The following is a 22,162-nucleotide window of genomic DNA, read 5'->3' as shown; positions in this document are numbered from 1 at the left end:
GAAGGGGAAGAAAGTTTGTTTAAATGGTGGGTCTGGCCCCCCTGGGGCCTGAGTGGCGGGGCCCAATAGGGGAAACATAGCAAATTATTCTTTGAAATCCTTATTCTTCTGTAGGAATGAAAGGATTTGGTCCATATTTGGTCAGAAGCATTCTTGGGTGAAGGGGATCCAATTTTGTATAAATCAAGGGTCTGGCCCCCCAGGGGCCTGAGGGACGGCGCCCAATAGGGGAAACATAGCAAATTATTCTTTGAAATCCTTATTCTTCTGTAGGAATGAAAGGATTTGGTCCATATTTGGTCAGAAGCATCCTTGGGTAAAGGGAAACCAATTTTGTATAAACAGTGGGTGTGGCCCCCATGGGACCTGAGAGGTGGGGCCCAATAGCGGAAATAGACGTAAATCTTCAAAATCCTTCTTCTTCGGTAGGAATGACAGGATTTTGTCCATATTTGGTCTGAAGCATTCTTGGGTGAAGGGGAACCAATTTTGTATAAACGGTGTGTCTGACCCCCCTGTACGCAGAGAGGTGGGGCCCAATAGGGAAAATAGAGGTAAAGCCTTTAAAATCCTTCTTCTACCATAGGGATTAAGGGATTTTATCCTAATTTAGTCTGGAGCATCCTTGTGCCAAGGGGACTCAATTTTGTATTAGCAGTAGGTGTGGTCTCCGAGGGGGGCAGAAGGGCGGGGCCCAATAGGAGAAATAGAGGTAAAACCTTTAAAATCCTTCTCCGACCATCGGGATTAAGGGATTTTATCCTTATTTAGTGTGGAGCATCCTTGGGTGACGGTGACTCAATTTTGTATAATTGGTGGGTATGACCCCCGTAGGGGCATAGGGGTGGGACTCTGTTTGAAGTTTGTTCTCTATATCTCAAGTACTGGATGGATCTTTCTGAAATTTCATATGTACTTACAGCACCTACCATGGAGTGCTATATCTTTACTTCATACCAATTACTTTAATTATATTCAGGTGAGCGATACAGGCCCTCTGGGCCTCTTGTTTTTTGTGCAGGGTATAAGATAAAAGGTTAAAAGCTGGCGTATGTAGTAGCTTGTGATGAGGGCTTCAACGGCTGCATACAGTATGTGTGCCTTGAAGTCCTTGAGTGTTGTTCATTGTACTGCTGCTAAAGGAGATTCCATTGTGATATTGTGTGTGGGAAGAATGAATATTTGTAGGTGTCCTTTGTAGCAGATATGTGTTTGTATGCCTAAGGGTGTGCATGTCTGGTTCAAGGGTCTACGGGGGTGGGTATAGATGTTGGGTTTATTTCTACGTCTGTTGGTGAACTATTTCATAAAAAAGGACACTCAGGTTTGTAGTGTTAGCCATTTTAGTTTGTGGATCAATGTCTGTTACTAAGCTGGTGTTATGATATGTGTTGTTTACGTAGCGTGCTGCTCTTCATTGTGTTTTTAGGGTGAAATTTCATTAGCCAGTCCATCTCCCATTGTTCTACTGCATCAAGGTCATGTTGTAGTTTTAGTGTGTCTTCTTTGTTGTTTATCGTCTTGTATATGATGCTGTCATCTGCAAAGAGGCTTAGTGCACTGTATTGCATGTATTTATGGAAGTCATTGATGTAGATGAGGAAGAGGATGGGGCCCAAACAGGTTCCTTGAGGTACCCCAGAGGTTACTTGTATTTTATTTGATTGTTTGCCCTCAAGTACTACTGTTTGGGTGCAAAATGAGAGAAAGTCTATAATCCATGCGTGTGTGCTCCCTGTTATCCCGTAATATTTGAGTTTTTACTGTAGTCGTTTGTGTGGGACTTTGTCGAAAGCTTTGGCAACGTCCGTTATGATAACGTCTGTCTGTTTGTTGATGTTGTCGTTTGATGCGAGATCGTGTATGAATGTGGTGAGCTGTGTTTCACAGGATCTGGAGGATCTTAAAAGCCATGATGTAGGTCATATAATATGTTGTTGTTCTCATTATGTGTCATTGTGGCGCTTGTTATGATGTGTTCCATGAGTTTACATGTGATGCAGTTTAATGATATTAGCCTGTAATTTGCTGGGTGGTACTTGGCTCCTTTTTAGATCACCTGCCCAAAGGTCAGGGTGCGGCATCCGTCGTCCGTCCCTCGTTCGTCGTCAGTCAAATTTTCCTTTAAACAACTTCTTCTGAAGGACGAACAGGCATAGAGCCATGATATTTGACTGAAAGCTTCATTGGTAGGAGACGGACAAAGTATGAGAACGAAAATGACCTTGACCTACTTTCAAGGTCACAGGGGTCAAATGTGTCAAACACTTCAAACGACTTCTTCTGAAGAACTAAAAAGTATAGAACCCCTGTATTTGGCAGTTGGCTTCCTGAGATAGAGCCCGACAAAGTTTGAGAATGAAAATGACCTAGGCAAACTTTCAAGGTCACAGGTGTCAAATATGTCAAAAACATCAAACGGCTTCTGAATAATCGAAAGGCATAAAATTATAATATTTGGCTGGTGGCTTCCTGGGAGAGGGCTCACCAAGGTTTGCAAATGAAAATGACCACACCCTCCTTTAAAGGTCACAAAGGTCAACAACATTTCAAAGTATTTGTTCTGAAGAACCAAAAGGAATGGATTCATAAGATTTGGCTGGTACCTTCTTGGGATAGAGCAAACAAAGTTTGAGAAGGAAAATGACCTTGACCTACTTACAAGGTCACAGGGAAAAACAGTCAAACACTTCAAACAACTTCTGAAGAAGAATCAAATGGCAAAAAGCATAAAATCATATAATATTTGGCTGGAAGTTTCAACAGATGGAGTGGACAAAGTTTGCAAGTGAAATATTTGTAGAACAGTATAATATTTAATGAGAATATTTTGCAATGACTGCTTAGATATTCAGGTGAGCGATACAGGCCCTCTGGGCCTATTGTTTCTATGTAGTTTAGGTATGCGTTTCATGTATATACATGTATAAGTTCATATTTTGTTTTGCTTTTCGTGTGATAGTGTTTACATTTTTTCATGAGTTGAAGGAGAGAATGTGTTATCCACAAGAGTTTGGATTTGTATGTGATATGTTTTAAAGGTATATTTTTGGTGACTGAATCATGAAGTGCTGTTTTGAACATGTTCCAAAGATTGTCTGCGGTTTGATTAGTTTGTTCGTTAAGTTTTGTGTTTAGAAGTGTGAGGTCATTTCTAATGTTGTTCCAGTCAGCTTTGTTGTACATGAATATGTTTCTGGCCATGGTATTACAGCTATTTGATATACAGTTATAAGAGAATATACCTACCTGTATATTGGTCAGATGCCTAGCTACTGAATAGTAAATCACAGGAGTCTGACGTTTAATCAATATAAGTATAACAATATGTATATAAAAATACATATAGTATACGAGGTATTTTTTTATATGCAGATTGTTGTACCTATATTGAATAATANATTTTTATTAAATCAACTATCTTCGATTATTGTAGGGTAATAGATAACATTAATGACAACATTGTATTGTTAAAAATATCCAATAACATTAGAAATAATGTCAGTGATATATATGCATTTGCTTGTTATTTCCCACCTGTAAATAGTGTTTTTTATCACAAATGTGAAATTGATATTTTTGCCAGACTTGAGGAAATGGTGTGTGAATATAAAGGATTAGGTAAAGTGATTGTACTAGGAGATTTCAATAGTAGAACGGGTATTTACGACGATTATATAAGTAATGATATTGTTAATCAAGGGCCTGCGCATATTATTTCAAATATTGTAAATTATGTTAATGATTCTGTACCATCCAAACGTTCCAATTCTGACCTGCATATTAACCAATTTGGAAGACATCTTCTTTCACTGTGTAAATCTACTTCCTTGAGAATTGTAAATGGACGACATAAAGATGATCCTAATGGTAGTATAACTTTTTTGAATAGTAGGGGATCTAGTCTAATAGATTATGTATTGACTGTTGATGATTTCTTAAAGAATATTACTCACTTTGAGAGTGGAATATTTAATGTTTTTTCAGACCATTCTCCAATTTGTATTACTGTGGATTCATTTGAACAAAACGTAGTTGTACCTGATTATAATGATAAAGATAATATATATACACATGTTAAATGGAATGGGGATCATGCAGAGAGAGCATTGCATTTACTAGAGGAAAACCGTAGAGAGTTATTTAATGCTTGTAATAATATTGAGGATAATCAAAAATGTATAGATGAGTGTGTGAATAAGTTTACTAATATATTAAATGAATTGTTAATGCCTTTAAATGTTACTAAATGCACCTCTAGAAAGGTTAAAAAAGTTCGAGTGGAGGATAAACCATGGTTTAACGAAGTTTGTAAAAACAGATATATTGAATACAAAAACGCATTATTTACTTTTAATTCACTTAAGTCAGAGGAAAATAAGAACATTTTTATATCTAAAAAGCGTAACTATAAAAAACTGGAAACTAGATTAAAGCGTGAATATATAGATCAACAAGGTAATATGATGGATTACTTGCGAAAAAGTAACCCTAAGGCTTTCTATAGTAGATTCAAGAAAAGAAAAAATAACGATAAGGGGGATCTTAGTGAACAAGATTTTTTTAAGTATTTTAGCGAATTGTCTTCAACGGAACCTGTTGAGAATGAAATGGTTAATGAGTTTTTAAATAATTATGATGTTAATGTACCAAATACTATGTTTCAAGAATTAGATGATCAGATATCTGATAGTGAAGTGCTCAAAGCTATCAATAGATTGAGTAACTCGAAGGCGTGTGGTCCAGACCTACTGATTAATGAGTATTTTATTAAGGGTAAAGAGGTACTTATGCCATGTCTTGTGGTACTGTTTAACAATGTTTTTAAATCTGGTTTTTATCCTACATCATGGTCGGTAGGTAATATAATTCCTATTTTTAAGAAAGGAGACAAGAACGATACCAATAATTACAGAGGAATTACTTTAGTAAGTTGTTTAGGGATTTTTTTTACATCAATTCTTAATGAGCGTCTTGCTAATTTCGATAGTGACTATTGTAAATTAAGTGATGCTCAGTTTGGTTTTAAGAAGAATTTATCAACTATTGACGCTATATTTGTATTACACACATTAATAAGTAAAACCCTGAAAAATAGAAATAGACTGTATTGCTGTTTTATTGATTACAAAAAAGCTTTTGACTTCGTTAATAGACAGAATCTGTGGTACAAACTTATCAAAGAAGGTATAGAAGGAAAGATGTTGAATATTATACGTTCTTTGTACAGAGATGTAAAATGTTGTGTAAAGTATAACAAAAACATGTCAGATTTTTTTCAATGTAAAAATGGATTATTTCAAGGGGAAATTATGTCTCCTCTATTGTTCTCTTTGTATGTCAATGATTGCGAAATGAATTTTTTAACAGAAGGGTGTCCTTCTATAGAGCTACAAACTATTAATATATTTTTAATGATGTATGCAGACGATATGGTGTTATTGGCCGAAACCTCTGAGGGATTGCAGAAAATGTTAGATACTTTATTACTTTATACAAATAAATGGAATCTTACGGTTAATACTTCTAAAACCAAGGTGATGGTTTTCCGTAACGGAGGTAAATTAAGAGATAAAGATAAGTGGTACTTTGATGGAGGTGTTTTAGATATTGTAGATGAATTTAATTACCTGGGTATATTAATGAATTTTAATGGTAAATTCAAAAAAACTCAACAAAAAATCGCTGAACAAGGAAGAAAAGCATTGTTTTCAGTATCAAACGTGTCTAAGAAAAATTATTTTAACGTTGAAACTCAGCTTCATGTTTTCGATACATATGTCTGTAGTATTTTTAATTATGGAGCGGAAGTTTGGGGCTTTCATAAAGCACCAGATATAGAGAAAATACATTTAAGTTATTGTAAAAGATTATTAGGGGTTAAGAAATCTACTGCAAATTTTATGGTTTACCAAGAATTAGGAAGATTGCCTTTGGAAATTATTAGGAAATTTAGAATTTTTAAATACTGGTTAAAATTAAAACAAACTGACAATTGTGTTTTACATGCATGTTATCAAGAAATGTTAGAAAATGGTAGTGAATGGATGAATGGAGTAAGAAACGAACTATTTAGAATGGGAGTAGGGTACATATGGCAATATGGAGATACCTATACATCCGATTATATTATGAATATTATTAAAAGCAGAATGTGTGATATATTTACGCAAGAATGTAAAGAAAAAATAGATACATCTTCTAAGTGTTCACTGTACAAGTTTATTGGCGAAAATTTCTGTTTACAACCATATTTAACAAAACCCATAGGAAATACAAATCTGAAAGAAATTACAAAAATTAGACTGTCATCTCACAAATTAAATATTGAAATTGGTAGGTATAACAATGTAGATAGGATTGAAAGAACATGTGCATACTGCAACCGTGGGGATATCGAAGATGAATTTCATTTTATATTAAAATGTGAATGTAGATTTAAGAAAGCGTTTTATTAAGAAATATTACTATGAAAGACCTAGCATGTATACATGTATCCAACTTATGGAAACAGGGAACAAAAAACAGTTAACAAATTTAGCCAAATATATCAAACTGAGTAATAAGAAAAGAAAAGACTATGTACCTATATAAAGAGGGATGTCTCTCTACACTATACCAATGGGTATGTAAGTGGGTATTTGTGTGTGTGTATTTGTGGGGGTGTATATAGGTGTGAGTGATTGTATTGTTTATCCTTGTATATATGTTTATTTTGAACTGATGAGCCGTAAGGTTCAAGGTAATAAAGAACTGAACTGATATGAATCAATATAAGTATAACAATCTGTATATAAAAGTACATATAGTATACGAGGTATTTTTTTATATGCAGATTGTTGTACCTATATTGAATAAACGTCAGACTCCTGTGAGTAAATCTACTCAATTACATGTCAAATATACTCAAAAAGTATTTAAATACACACAAATAATGTGTCAATACTTACTGCTTTTTCATGGCCTTACTTTTTTGCTTTAAAATCCTACCCCTCCTGAACAGCAGCATGGTTGTAACCATATTTGATTGGAATTATCACCAGTGCAACAGAAGAATATGGCAATGAAGTTTAGCCAGACTGCATGTTACTACTAGGTGTGAAAAATCAAACAGAAATTTAATCAAAAGAAATTTAAAAAAAATAGCAAAGAGAATTCTGCCAATCCGAAAATACCCTTCAAAATGTAGGATATTGATCATGAACCAATAACAAGAAACATTCAAGGAAGACCAGAAATAGGAAAGAAACTGGAGAAATGTCGAAGATTTAGGCTCGCTCCTCTTAATATAGTGCTGTACATCTGATAGATAACTGATGAGAACAGAACAGAAACAAATGCGTACAAATGTATATATATGTAAATAATTTCTACAATGATATACACATTTTTAGAAAAAATAAAATATATAAAATATGCAAGTTCAAGACCAATATTACTATTTTTTTAGAAAATCTATCTATCACTCTATTGAATTCATTCCTGCTTGGATTTTAATCCAAATCATATATGTTGGTCAAGTACCTCAGATGAGTTTGTGTTTCTGAACAGATTTCTATTAGCTTGATGTAGTGGTGAAGTAAGAGAATACCTCAATGTTCATGCTATTACTGGAGTGAGATGTAACAATTCTGTTAAATATAAAATGTTTAACTACACTCAAGGGGATGTACCATTTGCGATACCTTGTGGCCATAACCCATACCTATACCTATATATATTATGCATTATTGTTAGAAAGATTTCTTCCTCCCTTCCAGCGTTGCCTGTACTTACTAGTATATCAAGTTTTGTTTTTTGTTTTTATAGATGTAAATATAGTATTTTTCATGATGCCTGTGACTTTTTAAATTGTTTTTAGATTGTGATTCGTCGGCTGCCTCCAAGTCTTACTCCTGAGTCTCTTCTCGAGCAAATCTCCCCACTCACCGAACATGACTTTTACTTCGTCAAGGCTGATATGAGGTATTACGGAGGAATTCATCACATACTTCAAGAAAGAAATTGGGGTCTGGTCGGAGTTTTAGCTAGAAATTAATTGAATAAATGCACTAACAAGTAAGTAGGGTCCCACATCAGAGATACCAGCAATTTGATGGAACTGTCATACCCTTCTTACAATACTGGTACATCACTAATGGGCAGAATGGGTAAACAAAGTGTTATTTGGAGGAAATATTTCAATATTATTCTGATTCTAGTGACTTGGCACATTCTGATTTACAAAGTGAATTGTTTTCTGTTGTCAAAACACTGGTCATTTGCACTTTTTGCTTGATGAAGGAAACAGATTTTTTTTTTCGAAACTGGCAAAGTTAAAATTTTCTGTGAATGTTTGTGTTCAAAACAAACTTGGCATTAATTATAATGACTCGGATTCTATAGGTTATTTAGGCTCAATCATTACATCCTTTCCTATTGTAATTATCCAAAGTTTAGCTGTGATTGGGATAGAAAAATGACCTTTTTCTTCATGACTACTTTCAGCCTAGGTGTCAATGCCTTCTCGAGAGCATACCTGAATTTTCACAACCATGAAGATGTATACAACTTTCGGGATCGCTTTGACGATTACATTTTCGTGGACAGTAAAGGTATGTAGGAGCACATGCACACATCGTTCTCTCATCACATTACTCCAGTCACACTACTTCAGCCAAATCAATCTTGCACATATGCATTCACTTTTTATTTCATTGCCACATAACTTTATACCGAAGGGCATACATATCATTCAGTTCACAAACACTTCAAACAATTTTTCATTTGAGGTTCATAAATCAAACCATTTTTGTTAGCCAAGGATTACGATCTGGTTTCTTATCTGCTAAATAGGGGGAGACCCACCTATATATAGCTACATGCCAGCCATGTGACTCTCCACTTACAGTGGATCACATTTTGTATGCAATACTTCAATTTCCAGTGTTAAAGGACATGGTTGGAAATTATTTATTGACAGACAACTACTTTTATGTAAAACAAAGTAGTCATTGTGTAAAACATCATCAAAATATGCTCTTATTTTTTTTCAGTCTATCACTTGATAAGCCAATTAAAAAGATGGTTATAATTAAAACTAAGATACTTTGATGTGAATTTTATGCAAAATGTATATCAATATGTTTCAAAATTATGTGATAAATTGTGTTTATAAATGCAAGAAGCCTCGGAGATATAAAATTAAAAAAGTAAGAAACAGTGTCAGTTGTTTCTATCCAATGACAAAAGACTTAAACAAAGACTGTTAGATGTTTATTCTAGAATCCTCACAAAGTAAAGGATACACATACTTACTTAGATATGTTATTCTAGGATCCTCACTAAGTAAAGGATACACATACTTACTTAGATATGTTATTCTAGGATCCTCACAAAGTGAAGGATGCACATACTTACTTAGATATGTTATTCTAGGATTCTCACAAAGTAGAGGATGCACATACTTACATAGATATGTTATTCTAGGATCATCACAGAGTAAAGGATACACATACTTACTTAGATATGTTATTCTAGAATCCTCACAAAGTAAAGGATACACATACTTACTTAGATATGTTATTCTAGGATCCACACAAAGTAAAGGATACACATACTTACTTAGATATGTTATTCTAGGATCCTCACAAAGTAAAGGATACACATACTTACTTAGATATGTTATTCTAGGATCCTCACAAAGTAAAGGATACACATACTTACTTAGATATGTTATTCTAGGATCCTCACAAAGTAAAGGATACACATACTTACTTAGATATGTTATTCTAGGATCCTCACAAAGTAAAGGATACACATACTTACTTAGATATGTTATTCTAGGATCCTCACAAAGTAAAGGATACACATACTTACTTAGATATGTTATTCTAGGATCCTCACAAAGTAAAGGATACACATACTTACTTAGATATGTTATTCTAGGATCCTCACAAAGTAAAGGATACACATACTTACTTAGATATGTTATTCTAGGATCCTCACAAAGTAAAGGATACACATACTTACTTAGATATGTTATTCTAGGATCCTCACAAAGTAAAGGATACACATACTTACTTAGATATGTTATTCTAGGATCCTCACAAAGTAAAGGATACACATACTTACTTAGATATGTTATTCTAGGATCCTCACAAAGTAAAGGATACACATACTTACTTAGATATGTTATTCTAGGATCCTCACAAAGTAAAGGATACACATACTTACTTAGATATGTTATTCTAGGATCCTCACAAAGTAAAGGATACACATACTTACTTAGATATGTTATTCTAGGATCCTCACAAAATAAAGGATACACATACTTACATAGATATGTTATTCAAGGATCCTCACTAAGTAAAGGATACACATACTTACTTAGATATGTTATTCTAGAATCCTCACAGAGTAAAGGATACACATACTTACATAGATATGTTATTCTAGGATCCTCACAAAGTAAAGGATACACATACTTACTTAGATATGTTATTCCAGGATCCTCACAGAGTAAAGGATACACATACTTACTGAGATATGTTATTCTAGAATCCTCACAGAGTAAAGGATACACATACTTACTTAGATATGTGGGCTGGTAGATCGTAAACAACAGACATCATTTATTGTCACAGACAGATCATACAAGGACCTCCTCACAAAGTAAAGGGTGAAATTCTTTGATTGGGTCAGCATGGTAAATTAATATTTGCCAGATAAGAATTTGTCGTGTAAATAATATGCATCTTGGAAATCTAAAATTAATTTCAATTTAATATTTAGGAAACGAGTACCCAGCTTTGGTCGAGTTCTCACCATTCCAGAAAGTTCCAAAGAGAAAGTCAAAGAAAACTGACACGAAGAAAGGCACCATAGAACAAGGTAAAACCTGTAAGCCAAGGTCAACCCTCGACTAAAATTAGCTCTCAACCTCAACCTTAGTTCTAGGTCAGCTGAAGACCAAGGTTAGCCCTGGTCTCAAATTATATTACCTCTCAACAAGGGTGAACCTTAGTTCTAGGTCAGCTGAAGACCAAGGTTAGCCCTGGACTCAAATTATATTACCTCTCAACAAGGGTGAACCTTAGTTCTAGGTCAGCTGTAGACTTAGATCAAATCAAGGTCAGCTGTAGACCAAGGTTAACCCTGGACTAAAATTAGCTCTCAACAAGGGTGAACCTTAGTTCTAGGTCCGCTGAAAACCAAGGTTAGCCCTGGTCTCAAATTATATTACCTCTCAACAAGGGTGAACCTTAGTTCTAGGTCAGCTGAAGAACAAGGTTAGCCCTGGACTCAAATTATATTACCTCTCAACAAGTGTGAACCTTAGTTCTAGGTCAGCTGAAGAAACAAGGTTAGCCCTGGACTCAAATTGTATTACCTCTCAACAAGTGTGAACCTTAGCTCTAGGTAAGCTGTAGACCAAGGTTAACACTGGACTAAAATGAGCTCTCAGCAAGGGTGAACCTTAGTTCTAGGTCAGCTGTAGGATTAAATGAAATCAAGGTCAAGGTCAGCTGTAGACCAAGGTTAACACTGGACTAAAATCAGCTCTCAACAAAGATGAATCTTAGTTCTAGGTCAGCTGTAGACCAAGGTAAACCCTGGACTCAAATCAGCTCTCAACAAGTTAAGGGTGAACCTTAGTTCTAGGTCAGCTGAAGACCAAGGTTAACCCTGGACTAAAATTAGCTCTCAACAAGGGTGAACCTTAGTTCTAGGTCAGCTGTAGACCTAGATGAAATGAAGGTCAAGATCAGCTGTAGACCAATGTTAACCAAGGCCAAGGACTGCTCTAGACCAATTGCAAGGTGAAATCCATACAATATATAATATAATAGCAGCTATCATGTCATTGGCCCTGCACGCATTATGGCATGGTATGGTAACATCAAGTTCTACACCTGACTATTTATGCTGGAAGGTACAGGTGAAATGTCAAACTTGGCCTCTTTTGAACTTAAAAGCTTTGTGTACAAGATATTTCATGAATGTCTTAACATATTTTATAAGTTTCCTTAAGATTATTATAATGATAGTGTTGTAAAAACACTTGATTAAGTTTAAGGTTTTTCTGGTCATCTGTCAAAGTTAAAGGTCCAAAGAAACACTTTGAGGTGGAGGTGTGTGGGATGTGGTAAGGGGGTATATCTATGTGACAACTAGTACTCAATTTGTCCTTGTTTTTGTAGATTCGGACTATCTCAAATTTGTGGAGAGTTTGGAGAACCCTGAGGAGGAGGAAGTTGTTTCCATTGAAACCTACCTTGAGACACTGGAGAATAGAGATAAAGCAATGAAAGGTAGAAGTATCATCTAGTGTGTCATCTTTTATTATACCATATCTATCTATGTTATCCTGACCCTGATGTGGAGGGTAGGCAGGTTAGATTTTAAACTTATATACCATTATAAAGATATGCATCGTTAGTAAACTGTACATGTAAAAATAATGTATCTTATACTATGGGTTTGAAGAAAGTCAATTATAAAACGAATTTTAGAATTTTTCATCAATTTTTGTAATGGCTTTTTCTACATTGTTTACAAACAGCAAATCATGGAAATCCACACCTGTCAACACCTTTGATAGAGTTCCTGAAGAAACGCAGAGAGGAGAAGAAAGCTGTTATACTGGTATGTGTCCTCAGCTGTACTTTGGATGTGCAATGAAAGTAGATTTTTCTGTCCAGCAGAGGAATGAAAATAACATTTTTGACCAATCAGAGATCAGCATTTACAATGAGACATGATTATGACATCAGTATGCCAAAGGCACGTTTTGTTTGACAAAAACATTGATCTGTTGGTGTCAATTCAGTTTGGCTACCAAAAGTATATAGTTAGATAAGTTCATGCATGATATATAATGTTTGGAATGGTTGGTGGTTGGTATCGTGGTTGGTGGTTGGTATCGGGGTAGAACTACTTTGATTACAAGTTGTGGATGGATTCTCTTACATAATGTAGTATGTCATCTTGAGTTTGAGAGTTCAAGTTTGTAAGCAATATTAATCAGAAAGTACTCGAGGGATCGTTCTCAAATTTTACATGAATGTTTCCCATGGTCCCTAGTTATGTATATCAATTTTTGGGACTGATCACAAAACCAAGATGGTGGATAGCCAGCCATCTTGAATTTGATAATGAAAGTTTGTTAGTGTTATTTCTCAGAATTTACAGAAGGGGTCTTTCTCAAAAATGATTCCTAGTTCCGCATTTCGAAATTTGGGGATGATTGGAAAACCAAGATGGCCGGCTGGTGGCCCTATTGAATTCATGAACTTGGGAGTAAAAATGTGTTAGCCCTATTGCTCAAAACATATTGGAGGGTTCTTTCTCAAATTTCGCAGAAGGGTTCCTCTTGGTTCTTAGTTATGCATATCAAATTTTTGGACTGATCTGAAAACCAAGATGTGGACAGGCGGCCATCTTGTTACAGATATTTTGTTATAGCTATTTCTCAGAATGTACTGGAGCAATATTTGTCAGATTTGATATGTAGGTTCCCCTTGGTTCTTAGTTGTGTTTGTTAACTTTTGAGATAGATCAAACGACTGATTAAGATGGTGGACAGGCAAACAGATAAGAGAAAAGAATAAAAAAGATCAAACTGACTTAGAACTAATGAGGATGGTACGATGGTGGGCGCCAAGATCCCTCCTAGATCTCTTGTTTATGATGCCCCTTTTAAAAATGTGACTGATGGGATTGTTTGGGGGCATTTGTAACAGAAGTTGCTTTCAATAAGTCTCATGATTCAACGTGAAAATATCAACACGTTCACCCCATTCAGACGAAGTATTGAGCATTTATCTAGACAATTGATTTAATATAGAAAATTTTATATTTAATCACAGATTTGATAAATACTACTTTGTAATTTTCAGAAAATAAGAGAAGAGAGGAAGAAACGGGAACAGGAACGTAGAAAGGTGAGAGAGGACGAAAAGAAAAGAAGGAAAGATAAAGAGCGTGAACGAGAAAGACTGAAGGATAAAGATCCAGTGAAGGAGAAGGAAAGAGCTGATAAAGATAAAAGTAGTAAAGACCAGCCCATCAAGGTTGTAAGTTTAATGTCTCATGCACAAGACTGTTGTTTATCCTTGTGTAGCAGCATGCCTCCACATGTGTGTAAAGAATGTGCTGACAAATGTGTACTTACTGTAGACACTAGGTTGTTTATCAGCATGTACCGTCGTAAGTGAATGCCAGAACATAGAAAATGTGTTCTGTCAAACCTGTGACAAAGTGTCACAAAAATGTGAACACATATATCTATCAATGTCACATTTACATTTCAAACTTGTAAATCCAACCAAGCAAGGATGAGTGTTATTGTATGGATTTTCACTTTGAATTGTGCTTTTTTCTGTTGAATTGTTTGTGCCAAACATTCTTTACTTTTATACAGCTGTGCACTCACCCAATACTTTAAATATTTCATTTTTTCTACGTTTCTTACCCTTGTCCAGTTAAACTTATGTGTGTACATGTTTCCAAATATACATTGTGTTTTGAGAATCTAACCGATATTCTTGCATGATAGATAAACTTGTGACCTTTTTACTTTGTGTTTCCTCTGTATAGACTAAATCATTTTCTAGTAAAGAAACAAATCTAGTATGATTATAAAAGTTGAGATGAATTCCTCTGTAACAGCAGTAATTCAAACAGTCATACCAACACAGTGCTGATTATATTGGTAGACATTTCTCCTGACAGTTTGGGCAACTCTGTATTGGTCTGACTTTTAGTCATTGTATGTTATCAACAAAGCAGACCAAAGTTCAAAGTAATTAATTTGGTATAAATATGTAAACTTAAGCAGAGTTGAAGAGGTAGAGGAGTCTAAGGGAACAGATTGGATTTTGTAGATATCAAGGTTTAGATATATTGTTTACCTTTGATTCAAAACTACATCTGCCATAATAGATTCCATACAGGAGATAGCAAACATGATGACTTCCAAGTCTAACTTATTGATTCTCAATTGATGTGAATACTAAAGAAATTGCTTATAAAAAAATATATATATATATATATATACAGCATTTGATATAGTGCCCTATCTAGCTAACATAAGCCACTCTAAAGCGCTTTACAGCACATAGATATATAATTAATACAATTAGCATATAAATTAATCAATACAATTTTTGAGGAATTTGCAGGAGCTGCCTTAAAAGGCGATAACTACTAGTCCTATGCCACCTGGCTAATATCTCCCTATGTGTGTATGCCTGCGTGTGTGCTGGAGATGTATTGTGTTCTGTTTGTAGTGGGACCGTGCTTCCAACGGCATCTTTTATAGTGCCACCTCACTTGAATGCTACAGCACAGATACCGCAACATCCACCCCAAACCATTTTTATACTCCACCTGGGTTGTTGGAGTTGTGTGGGCAGAAGAAAAACACTTTCTCTGATATTCCATGCGCACAAAGTCTCAGGGAGTTAACCCTGGCCGCCTGCATGGAAGGCCGGAGTGTTAACCACCCAACCAATCTGCCCATGCTAGTTTAAATTGTGGCAAAAAAGTGAAACATAGCCTGCTGACAGAAGTTGTATTAACAAGTAAATGTAGAAGATTCAAGGTGAACTTCTGACTGTCAAACTAGAATAATTTCAAATATAGAATTCAGATTATTGTTCTGACTGAAACATACTAACTTAAATATTTATTTTTCAATCAGCTTCTGAAAAACCCGGAGAGAGACAAGGAGAGTGATAAAGACAAGCCACATGATGTCAAGCCAAAGGACACAGCTTTCCGGCCGAGAGAGGAAAAATCTTCCGACTCCAAAACTAAGGACAGGGAGAAGCTTAGGTTCTCTAAGGAAAACCGAGAACGACAGCGAGACCAGAAGAATGAGAAATCTGCCTCAGAACGACCCCGATCAGCCCGGGACACTCGTCTAGGGGATAGAGGGAAGTCTGGGAAGGACGACTACAGGTCTGACAGAAAGGATGATGACAGAAGTAGGGGAGGAAACTCTAGAGGGGGCTCTGATCGTCCGAGGTCGGGAAAGGATGAGTCACGACAGCACGACCGATATAAGTCTGGACGAGACAGAGACTATGACCGTGATGGTGATCGGGACTACGATAGAATCAGAGATCGAGATTATGATAGAAATAAAGACCGGGATTATGATCGAAACAGGGACAGAGATTATGACAGGAATCGAGATCGGGGATACGACAAGAGAGATGTGGACTCTGATAGAAGGTTTTAATAATCATGTCGTTGTTCACGTCGTATGTTCTTGTGTGTTCTATTCCTCTGTCCAGCTCCCTCACCTGTTACATTACAAGTTTGTTAGTCTTTAGATATTTTTATGCGATGTGAGATAACTGGGAGAGTAGGGATAAAATCTTTTACAATAATACATAAAACACATGTACTCTAAAGCTTATTGAACGGAATAGTAGCTTCAGTCAAACTCACTTTTAAATAATTTACACCTCAACAAATTACCTGACATTTTCCCATCAATAAACAAGAATTATTGTGTGTTTTTTTCCAAGTTGAAGGATGTTTTGATTAATTTTACAATCAGTATATAAATGTAAAACAAACTTGAAATTTGTATAATATATATATATTACTTGTAAATGATGAAACAATTCTATCATTCTAGAGAAACCTCTGCTCGTACAAGGAAGGAGCCGACCAGCCACAAGTATGACAAACCTAAAGGAAAGGTACGCTTTAGAGACAAGAGTGATATTCGGCCATGATATGCTGTAAACACAGTTACCTGTAGACCACCTTAGCTCTTGCTGCACTGACTAAAGATCTTAACTTCGTGTTAGAATAAGGTTTACTTAATTAGCATTAATGTAAAGTTTATTAATTTCATGAAACCAATGAGCATATAAAGATAGATGTAAAAAGACACATTTACTTAATATATACCAGGAATTGAGATATTACATTTAATACTCATACCTTGGTATATAATTTTGTCAAAGTCTATCCTTATAAGATTAATAAACCTAGCTACTTATATAGAAAAAGATCTTACTAAATTAAAACTCCTTTAATAGACCTTGTCATTACAAAATGACAAATATCAAACACCTAAAAAAAACAATTCTCAGTTTTAACACAGTTTGGTATGCCTTGTTGCATGGTCTATAATACTTTCTTTGTGATCAAACAAACTCATTTATCAAAATTCTAGGCTCCTTATACATAGTCATATGTTTTATATATACACCTGTACATTTTTGAAGAAAACTGTTTTGCCTTTGAAGGAAATAATATTGTCTTCAAAATTACACACACATTTTCCTGTCTCTTTCTTCATGGCAAGGTCATGGAAAGTTTTGTTATCAATGTAGCAAGTTTATTTCTTCAAACTTTATTGAATATTCAAGTATGAGAATATCTCAGACATGTGTTTAAAGATGTATAGGTGATTAACTCATTCACCCCTGAAGACACATTTGCACTCTTCCAATTCAAAGGTTGGAACAGTTCATTATGAATTTCAGGGGTGAACAAGTTAAAGATGGCAAGGTGAAGGTCAAGATCATTGTTTCTGTTTGTGGAAAATTGGAGTCCTCACTCTAGTGACTTAATTTTCAGTTGATTCTGATAAAATGTCCATACAATGTCCGTAAGGTTTGGGAATACCTCGACGAGTTCATGTTTCAGGGTGTTACAATTGCAACTTAAAGTAAACGGTCATTATTACTATTCATAGAAAAATCTATGTCATCACTCTATATACTCTCTTGTTTTCTATGCAGATTTCGAACAAACTTCATATAAAAGTCACATATAGAAATATGATGTATATGGGAAGAGAGTGTTCTATGGGTGTCAATGTCAAAGTGGCTATTATTAATTGTAGAAATTGTCTTAATTACTCTAGCAACTTTATTACTGAACTCATTTTAATGATTGTTTTTAAACTTTACGGTAAAGAATGAGAATACATGTAGTTAGAACAAAGTTGTGTTTAACAGGTTACAGAAAAAGCCAAGGTCTCCATCTTCTTGTACTTATAGAAAAATGTATCTCTCTTGCAACTTTCAACACTCTCCTGAAGAAAATTTTGATGCTACAAAATTGATTTAGAAATATACAAATCAGAACAAAATGTTGTAAAAGAAAGAAAAATATGAATTTTAGACAAAATCCTACTTTTTTATGCTTCACTTTTTCTTGTGTTAATCAGGGGGACACCAAACCACACACAGACAATAAATCTCATGTGGACAACAAACCTTCAGGTGAAACAAGATCTCAAGATGACTCGAAAACTGGAGGAGCAAGGACAGCAGACAGCAAAGCTAAGAATGCCAAGTCACCTGGAGACACACAGACAGACAGGAAAACTGAGGATGGTAACTCGGATACAGACAAGAGGTCAGGCAGTGCTTCTGGGAATAGGGAGAAAACTGACCAATCAAAATCAAGCAAATCTACCAAACAAACAAACTCTGAACCTGCTAGTCAATCAGATGGGTCAGGGTTGGAGGATGGTGATGTGAATTTGAAAAGTTCAGGGAAGGGGGATGGTGACAGAAAATTAGAGGCATCAGGGAAGGTGGATGGTGACAGAAAATTACAGGCTTCAGGGAAGGAGGATGGTGACAGAAAATTAGAGGCTTCAGGGAAGGAGGATGGTGACAGAAAATTAGAGGCTTCAGCGAAGGAGGATGGTGACAGAAAATTAGAGGCTTCAGCGAACGAGGATGGTGACAGAAAATTAGGGGCTTCAGCGAATGAAGATTGTAATAAGAAGGAGGAGACTCCTGAAAAGGAAGATGGTGATAAAAATTTGGAGAATTCTAGGAGAGGAAGCGACAGTAAATTGGAGGCTTCAGGAAAGGAGGACGGGAGAAAGTTGGAGAGGGCAGACTCAGGTGATGGAGACAAGGATGACAAGAGGCGAAAAAGACGGGTAAGGGTAGATAACTCTATAATTAAGTGGTACTTTAATGAACATTGCTGGTAAATTGAGTTGTCCATTAATACATGTTTAAATGATCAGAAAACTGTTCTTTTCATCACTTGAAATAGGGTTTTAGCTTTGCTATCTAATATCCCATAAATGTTGAAAATTGTGGCTTGATTCATGTATCCTTTCAAAAGTGTATATCTTGACTGGATATTTCCACTATAACTGTAATGTTTTGTCAGATAATCACATAATCTGCACCTCTTTGTCTTCTTCATCCCATGTGGGATATAGCCCACAACAATCTTCCTCCTTTTGAGTCTTTACTTAGCTTCATGCTGTTTGTCTAAACCAATGTTGAGGTTAGTGGTAATGATAGTCTTAACCAATGTTGAGGTTAGTGGTAGTGATGGTCCTTAACCAATGTGGAGGTTAGTGGTAGTGATGGTCCTTAACCAATGCTGAGGTTGGTGGTAGTGATGGTCCTTAACCAATGCTGAGGTTAGTGGTAGTAATGGTCCTTAACCAATTTTGAGGTTAGAGGTAGTGATAGTCCTTAACTCATTCACCCCTGAAGATGCATTTGAACTCTTCTAATTCAGGTTGGAATAGTTCATTATGAATTTTCAGTGGTGAATAAGGTAACCATGTGTTCTTAGGTTGTCCAGGTTTTATCAGCACCTCTTAGTAAAATATAACCATCAAGTGCAATAGATAAAAATTGTATCCTAGAAATTGTTAATTGCTTATGTTGATATTGAATCAATCTTATCTCACAGGAACGACCTGAGAGGGCCATCTACAACCCCAGAAAAGCCTTTGAGAAACGGCAACAGGGAATAAAACCATCAACGGGAGGTAATCCGTCAGAAAAGAGTGCTGATAAGTGTTCAGATGACAAAGGTCAGAAAGACCATGTGAAACCTGAGGCAGATGATGAGGGTTCAGTGGAATGAAATTCAGTGTTCAACAGGATTGACATCTGGTGGTCGAGGGAATAAATTAGTCAGGTGGTCATCAGTATTGCAATCTGGTTGTCGCGGGAATAAATAAGGTGGTCATCAGGATTGAACTGTGGTGGTCAGTGTGATTGACCATGCAGCATGTTCGTACATTGTGATTCTAAAACGCCAAAATTAGTGCTTAGTTTGGGGAATTATGTTATCACAATGAAACGCAAATTATTGAAGATTTTCTTGATGAAATTTTATGTAATATAATGCTGCTACATGTACATGTATTGCTAAATTAAATTGGCTTTAAAATTGAAACTTCATTCTTTTTATTCCGCTTAATTGCAGGGTTTTATGACCACCAAGGAAAACATTTTCAATGGGAAGCAATGTTTTGTTTGATTTTCCAAATTTACATACTTAGTTGTATATAATACTAGATGCCAACTATGTCATCAAGGAAAATTCAATTCAGTTGACACAAAGATATTTCAGGGGGCAGACCTAAGGGTAAAATGAGAACATTAGCACTCTCAGGACCTCGGTTCTGACTCAATTCTACACCCTCCGGTAGGACAACCATGTCCTACATACCTACATATGATAGACTCTCTTAGTCTGTAGGTTCTCATTGTCTACATACCTACATATGATAGACTCTATTAGTCTGTAGGTTCTCATTGTCTACATTCCTACATATGATAGACTCTGATCTATTCGGCTCTAGTTTCTCATTGTGTACATACCTACATATGATAGACTCTATTAGTCTCTACGTTCTCATTGTCTACATACCTACATATGATATAGACTCTATTAGTCTGTAGGTTCTCATTGTCTACATACCTACATATGATAGACTCTATTAGTCTGTAGGTTCTCATTGTCTACATACCTAGGTATGATATACTCTGTTAGTCTGTAGGTTCTCATTGTCTACATACCTAGGTATGATAGACTCTATTAGTCTGTAGGTTCTCATTGTCTACATATCTACATATGCTAGACTCTATTAGTCTGTAGGTTCTCATTGTCTACATACCTACATATGATAGACTATTAGTCTGTAGGTTCTCATTGTTTACATACCTACATATGATAGACTCTATTAGTCTGTAGGTTCTCATTATCTAAATACCTTCATATGATAGTCTCTAGGTTCTCATTGTCTACATATGATAGTCTCTATAAGTCTGTAGGTTCTCATTGGCTACATACCTACATATGATAGACTCTATTAGTCTGTAGGTTCTCATTGTCTACATACCTACATATAATAGACTCGATTAGTCTGTAGGTTCTAATTGTCTACATACCTACATATAATAGACTCGATTAGTCTGTAGGTTCTCAGTGTGTACATACCTACATATGATAGACTCTATCAGTCTGTAGGTTCTCATTGGCTGCATACCTACATATGATAGACTCTATCAGTCTGTAGGTTCTCATTGTCTACATCCCTACATATGATAGACTCGATTAGTCTCTAGGTTTTCATTGTGTACATACCTACATATGATAGACTCTGTTAGTCTGTAGGTTCTCATTGTGTACATACCTACATAGGATAGACTCTATTAGTCTGTAGGTTCTCATTGTCTACATACCTACATAGGATAGACTCTATTAGTATGTAGGTTCTCATTGTGTACATACCTACATATGATAGACTCTATTAGTCTGTAGGTTCCCATTGTCTACATACCTACATAGGATAGACTCTATTAGTATGTAGGTTCTCATTGTGTACATACCTACATATGATAGACTCTATTAGTCTCTACGTTCTTATTGTGTTCATACCTGCATATGATAGACTCTATTAGTCTGTAGGTTCTCATTGTCTACATACCTACATAGGATAGACTCTATTAGTCTGTAGGTTCTCATGTCCTACATACCTACATAGGATAGACTCTATTAGTCTGTAGGTTCTCATTGTCTACATACCTACATAGGATAGACTCGATTAGTCTGTAGGTTCTCATTGTCTACATACATACATATGATAGACTCTATTAGTCTGTAGTTTCTCATTGTCTACATACCTACATATGAGAGACTCTATCAGTCTGTAGGTTCTCATTGTCTACATACCTACATAGGATAGACTCGATTAGTCTCTAGGTTCTCATTGTCTACACACCTACATAGGATAGACTCTATTAGTCTGTAGGTTCTCATTGTCTACACACCTACATAGGATATACTTGATTAGTCTGTAGGTTCTCATTGTCTACATTCCTACATAGGATAGACTCTATTAGTCACTAGATTCTCATTGTGTACATACCTACAT

At 35.6% G+C, this 22,162-nt stretch overlaps 1 protein-coding gene across 2 annotated transcripts; it reads left to right on the top strand.

Annotated features, from left to right (window-relative positions):
* The first annotated feature begins 1,848 nt into the window (after nt 1–1,848).
* LOC110459036 (regulator of nonsense transcripts 3B-like) lies at nt 1,849–20,453 on the top strand. Of its 2 annotated transcripts, none has more exons than XM_021511066.1 (11): nt 1,849–1,917; nt 7,862–7,965; nt 8,488–8,594; nt 10,774–10,872; nt 12,183–12,293; nt 12,545–12,627; nt 13,881–13,925; nt 15,686–16,221; nt 16,634–16,697; nt 18,182–18,910; nt 19,687–20,453. In XM_021511066.1, exons 1-11 carry the CDS (start codon nt 1,864–1,866, stop codon nt 19,861–19,863), a joined length of 2,109 nt encoding a protein of 702 aa, XP_021366741.1. In that variant the 5' UTR covers nt 1,849–1,863; the 3' UTR covers nt 19,864–20,453. The 2 variants fall into 2 exon arrangements, with proteins under 2 accessions (XP_021366741.1, XP_021366740.1); XM_021511065.1 differs by having other exon boundaries at nt 13,881–14,057; nt 19,687–20,452.
* The last annotated feature ends 1,709 nt before the right edge of the window (nt 20,454–22,162 follow it).

This window comes from Mizuhopecten yessoensis, unplaced genomic scaffold, assembly GCF_002113885.1.
Source record: "Mizuhopecten yessoensis strain PY_sf001 unplaced genomic scaffold, ASM211388v2 scaffold9945, whole genome shotgun sequence".
Taxonomy (NCBI): domain Eukaryota; kingdom Metazoa; phylum Mollusca; class Bivalvia; order Pectinida; family Pectinidae; genus Mizuhopecten; species Mizuhopecten yessoensis.
The sequence above is the reverse complement of the archived record's forward strand: the minus strand, read 5'-3'. Positions and strand labels throughout refer to the sequence as shown.

Coding starts and splice junctions, on each gene's coding strand:
- LOC110459036 (XM_021511065.1), top strand. CDS start 1,864: ATGAATGTGGTGAGCTGTGTTTCACAGGATCTGGAGGATCTTAAAAGC. Junction 1,918..7,861: donor AGGATCTTAAAAGCCATGAT/GTAGGTCATATA, acceptor AATTGTTTTTAG/ATTGTGATTCGTCGGCTGCC. Junction 16,222..16,633: donor GATGTGGACTCTGATAGAAG/GTTTTAATAATC, acceptor CTATCATTCTAG/AGAAACCTCTGCTCGTACAA.